The 5,619-nt window shown below is 36.2% G+C and overlaps 1 protein-coding gene across 1 annotated transcript; it reads left to right on the top strand.

The window, feature by feature from the left end:
- The first annotated feature begins 1,139 nt into the window (after window positions 1-1,139).
- Window positions 1,140-4,817, top strand: LOC120077060 (kinetochore protein). Its single transcript, XM_090310854.1, has 4 exons — window positions 1,140-2,354; window positions 3,040-3,286; window positions 3,383-3,529; window positions 4,407-4,817. Exons 1-4 carry the CDS (start codon window positions 1,255-1,257, stop codon window positions 4,608-4,610), a joined length of 1,698 nt encoding a protein of 565 aa, XP_090166980.1. The 5' UTR covers window positions 1,140-1,254; the 3' UTR covers window positions 4,611-4,817.
- Window positions 4,818-5,619: the final 802 nt, after the last annotated feature.

A 5,619-nucleotide genomic window follows, 5' to 3' on the forward strand; every position in this document is an offset into this window, starting at 1 on the left:
ATCCTGTAAGGATCAAATCCTTATCTCCATACACAAGCATGTAGTTCCTCATTCTCCGAAGATACTTGAGGATCATCTTGACCGCCATTCAGTGATCAAATTCTGGATTAGACTGATACCGACTAACCATCCCTACTGCATAGCAAATGTCGGGTCTGGTGCACAATATTGCATACATCAAGCTTCCTACAGCAGAAGCATAGGGAATCTGTCTCATCTCCTCAACCTCTTGAGGTGTCTTAGGAATTCATCCTTAGACAGAACAATTACATGCCTGAAAGTAACAAACCTCTCTTGGAATCCTACATCCTGTACCTGATCAACATTTGATCAATGTACGATGCTTGAGACTAAGCTAACCGTTTGTTCTTGCATATTGAAAATCTATCTAATTCACCTTTCCAGGTAGGTTCCCAGGTAAGGGTGTTACGTTTCCGTCAACTTAAGAACCCCAGCCTAACCAAAACCCGTTTTAGACAAAAGGTCCCTTATAGATAGGTTTACAAAAAAATTAATCTTTTATTCCAACCAATTTAATCCTATTAAACCGATTTTAAAAGATTAATCTAGGTTACTAAACTCTTTAGAACCATTTGAACTTAGGTCTATCTCAATCCAATTTTAAAACCCTTTTAAAAAACTTGAGTTCACCCTAAGTTCACATGCAACTCTGAATTATTGATTTTAGGTCTAATTTCCTTTATAACACTTATAAACGGAAACAACCACAACGCAAAGCTAACACATGCAAGGCATTCATAACGCTTATAAACAACCCAAGTGTCATGCTCAATGCATTGTCTATTCATTGCTACTTCTTTTGTATAACACTTATACAAAACCGCAATGAAACAAGTCGAGCAAATAAAACAAATAACCGAGACTTTAAGGCATCAACCCCAACAATCTCTCACTTGTCCTAAAGCGAAGTGGGGTATACAAAAAACTTAGTACAAAACAATAAACTAGGGCATAAAAACCCATTACAATAAAATTTTTTCTATATGTGAAAGTTTCGTCATGCATTCTTCATAGACTAAATTGAGTACATTTCCAAATTTTATTATTATTATTATTTTAAATTTCCATTTTCTAAATCATATGTTTATTATTTATATGCTTTCACAAAACAAAAAATTGAAAAGAAAAAGTATAAAATAGTGGAATTAAATCTTTCCCCCTCATTTCCAATACCATCTCTCAAATTGAAATTTCAGTACCGGCGGGAGACTGAGCACACTCACCGGAGACAAGATGAAGAGAACCAGCCGCCGCCGTCCAAAGGCGTCTTTCAATCCTCCGCCACCGCCCACTCCTCAATTCCGCCGCGATTCCGATGTCAGCTTTGCCAGTAGCCGCCCTTCTTCCATCGGAATGTCTCGTCCCGCCGCCGCCTCCATCGACATGTACAAAGAACGAGCCGTTCAAATTTCTGCTGTCAACACCATCAATTCGTCTCTCAAGGAGCTCTTCTCTCACTCCTTTAACGTAACATTCAAACCCTTCTCTCCCCCTTCCCTCAAAGATCTCACTGAAACCATCAATTTACTTCTTCAATGTCTCGATTATACTCCGACTAAGCTTGAGGATGATCTCTCTATTGTTCTCAAATCCCTTGGGTATCCCTTCAAAATTAATAAGAACATCCTCAAGAACCCCCCTGCTCCTCATCAGTGGTACCAAATTCTTGCCCTACTTCACTGGCTTGTGCAGGTTGCTGTTTATAATTATAGCCTAGCAAACGATTCCAATTCGGTTGTTATGAGTAACGATGTGAATATATATGTGTTAAATAGCTATTTGCAATATATACGTGGGGATGATGATTCGGTGGAGGCTTTAGATCAGGAGTTTATGGAGCGGTTGAAGAAAGGGAGGGATGATGCATTTGAAAGCTTGAAGGAACTGGAGAAGGAAGTTAAGGAGCTCGAAGCAAAAGCCGAGGCCTTGCGGTCAGATCCCACGCAGAGGGAGGTTCTTGAGAAGCAGCAGTGTCTCCTTGAAGAAGATGTGAAGAAGTTTCATACAATGATCACTGGGTACAGTGAGAAGATGCAGGAAATGAAGAAAATCTTGGAGGAAAAGGAAAGGGAATTGGAAGTTAAAGTGCACGAGAGAAATAAGATTTGTGAAGAGAATGAAGAGCTGAAGAAGAGGGTGGAGTCTCAGTTGTTTAATCCTAGAGATGTGGAGAGGATGAGAAGAGAATTGCAGGCTGTAGAGAGGGACATCGGTGATGCCGAAGTCTCAAGGAACGTGTGGGAGGAGAAGTCATGGGATCTTGATGCAACTGTGGGAAATAAATTTAAGGAGCTTGAGGCCATTGCGATGGAATGTAACCAGGCTATGAGAAGGTTGCCCCTCTTTCACTTTTCTCTATTTATTGTTATTATCATTTAGTTCTTGTTTTACAATGTCTTAAACTTAATACTTTCGTCCTGTAGAACTGAGTTTAAATTTATTTCCACTACTTATAGGTCGTTATTTTGAAACCTTCTAGACAAGAATCTTATCAATTGTGAAGAAGTTTTAATTGTGTTGAATGATTTGGGGTATCTGCTATCAATTTTTTCTTTTAATGTTTTTCAGGGTGACTACATTATGAGAACATTTTAAAAATACAATGTAGATAGCTATGGTATATCTCCCCCATGGTCTTCTACATATTCAGGGGAGAGTATGTCGTGGCCAACCCAATTTGTACTTATCATTTATATTGATAAATTGAAATTCCAGAAAACGGACTATTGTTGGTAGAATTGACTACTATGAAGTCCAACATTCACTTAATATGATCCTTGTCGAATTATAGTTATTGCTTTGCAGGAATGTCCTTTATTGTGGTAGTTTTTTTTACTTGATTGTTAGTTATGCGTTTCATCTCCTCTGATTTTATTTGTGTGAATTCTGCATCTTATGGAACTTATCTATCTCAAATGACACTTATGAGTATAAGGGGTTATTCCCTTATACTAATTGAATTTTTTTTCTTACCAATTCAGCACAATTACTTTGCTGATACAACTTCCTTGTTATTAGATTAAAGCTTGATAATTGTCATCAGTATTTCCTGAATGCAAAGGGGTCGACACCAGCTGATGTGATGGGGATTGACTATAAGACAACCGTTAAGCCTGCACTTGATTCCTTTGCAGAGGACATAAGGAGAAGTTCTATGACGAAGTTGGAAGAGTTGATTTCTCTCAGGCAGCAATCAAGTGAAAATACTGCTAAAATTGAATCTAAACGACATCATATAGCTTCTCTTCAATCCCATATTAATGAAGTAAGCACATGACAGAATAAATGAGGGTTTTGCTTGGCTGCTAGAAATTAACTCGTACAAAAATTACTGATTGTTCAAATGGTTTCCATCTTCCAGGGTGAAACACAACTAATCTCCTTAAAAAATGAAATACGAGATTATACATTAAGATGCTCCACAGAATCTAAGAAGATGGTGGAGGATGTTCAACAAGAAGCTCATAACTTAGATCTTGTGGAAAGAGAAGCAGGGGAGAGTTTGAAGGTATTAATACTTTTACTACAATTATTGATTAGGGGGGGTGACATTAAGATGCTCCACAGAATCTAAGAAGATGGTGGAGGATGTTCAACAAGAAGCTCATAACTTAGATCTTGTGGAAAGAGAAGCAGGGGAGAGTTTGAAGGTATTAATACTTTTACTACAATTATTGTCTTTATTATTTTTACTTTTTCGGGGAAGGGGGGGTGAGGGGTGGGAGTTGACCTTCTTTTCCTATCTTTTGGTAACTCTGATGAGCAGTTGACTTTGTAGAGGACGATTATTTCTGCGGGTAAATAACACTGTTAGACCTTGAATTTGAAAATAAGTTTCTAATTGATCCCTTAATTTTAAAAACTAACATTTTAGTCCTTTATCTTAATTTTGAAAATAAGTTTCTTTTATTTTGTTGTCTAATCCGTAAGATTTGTTTCAAAATTTAAGTCAAGTTTTGAAAACTGAAAAAATAGATTGTAAAAACTTGTTTTTGTTATTGGAATTCGATCAAGAGTACAAATGTTAATCTTGAAGATATGAAAAATATGAATAAGAAATTGTGAGAAACCAAACATAATATTTAAAAAACTAAAAACCAAATGTCTATGGGGTCTAAATTTCTTTCTAGATTTTGTCCAAAATCTAGATGGGACTGGTAATCCATCTTTTTGTTAACACAACCAAGTCAATCTTCTCAAAGATTTCTATAAGCATTGCACCATCTCATTGTTGTATCTCGTCTTACGCCTAAACTAGGAAGGAAAGCACTTAACGATATTAACTGTTACAAGACTTTCCACCACCTCAGTTTTGTTCATTTAATTTATACTTGATGCTAGAATCTCCTCCCATCTTATTATCATCTGTTGTTGGTTCTGTTAAGAATGCCAAATTGGCGCATCAGGAAGCAATAAAGCAAGGAGAAGAAGAAATTCAGTTGTGTGCTCGTGAACTAGTTTCATGTGTTGACTCTGTTTCAGAACATAAAGCATTTGTTAGATCCAAAATTTTAGATATGAAAGGCTGCCTCTCCAACGCTGCTGCCGGTATCTCTGAGGCTTTCAAGAATTCTATGCCTGTAGAATAGTGTACTGCTCTTCCACTTAGGGTTTACTTTCTCTAAAGCACTTTATGAATTTCGAAGAATTCTAACGGAAGTTTGAATTCTTATTGGAAACAAGATTGGTTTGGGCTTCAACATCGAAGATCTTTTGTAATTACTCTTTAGGCAATAACTTACTTAGTTGGTCTCCTTTCTTTAATGTGATTCGTATGGGCTTGGTTTTTTTTTGTATCTTCCTGTATTTCTTCCTTATTTCTCAATGAAAGCACTCTTGTTCTTAACCAAAAAAAAAGTTCCATAATTGCAATGACTTTATATAGCAATTCAAAATTCTATTTAGTAAGATATTTCCATTGCATTTCATACATTAAGATTTGTAACTGTATTTATCAGTAATTTTTTTCTCAAAAATTATAATTTATAGGCTTAAGGCTTACCCTTTCTTTCTAATATATATTCGACCATGTGTCCAAGTTTCCAATGAGTGTAACAAAACTATTATCAATCACTAGACTCAGCAATTGACATTTTTCTATCCCTTTTAATGACTTGTTTTTGGTTATGTTGTGGCTTTGGATTTTTGAAATGGTTAGTATGGGCTTTAGATTTCTGGATAAAACAGTCTACAAGGAAAACCCAATCAGAAATGCACCCTTATCGATCGGAACACACACCTTTTTTAACTCATTGTTCAGAAAATGGAGAATGGAAGAGTAGGAGAGGAGAGGAGAACTTTCGAATTGAAGTTCTGTTGTGTGTATGACCTGTTGAAGGCCACAGCTTTTATAGGCCTTCAGCGTGGAATGGTCGAGTGAGAAACTTCTTTCTTTTCTCTTTTTTCTCGGTTTCAAACATAATAATAAAAAAAATAAAATAATAAATAATAAGGGAGCCCAAACCCACAGCTCAAGGTTGGAGCATAAGAAGACTTCAAAATCAAAATTTTTCAATGTGGGATTCTCCAATCAAAGGTTGAATTTTTTTATAAAAAAAAAAATTAAAACTTCACCCAACAGCTTCATTTAGCATGGTG

This window comes from Benincasa hispida, chromosome 1 (genome assembly GCF_027475165.1).
Source record: "Benincasa hispida cultivar pf3 chromosome 1, pf3_genome.v1.1, whole genome shotgun sequence".
In the NCBI taxonomy this organism is placed as follows: domain Eukaryota; kingdom Viridiplantae; phylum Streptophyta; class Magnoliopsida; order Cucurbitales; family Cucurbitaceae; genus Benincasa; species Benincasa hispida.

Excerpts from the sequence above, each read along its gene's own strand:
- LOC120077060 (XM_090310854.1), top strand. The coding sequence starts at position 1,255 with ATGAAGAGAACCAGCCGCCGCCGTCCAAAGGCGTCTTTCAATCCTCCG. Across the intron at positions 2,355-3,039 it reads TGTAACCAGGCTATGAGAAG|ATTAAAGCTTGATAATTGTC; the intron begins GTTGCCCCTCTT and ends CCTTGTTATTAG. Across the intron at positions 3,530-4,406 it reads AAGCAGGGGAGAGTTTGAAG|AATGCCAAATTGGCGCATCA; the intron begins GTATTAATACTT and ends GGTTCTGTTAAG.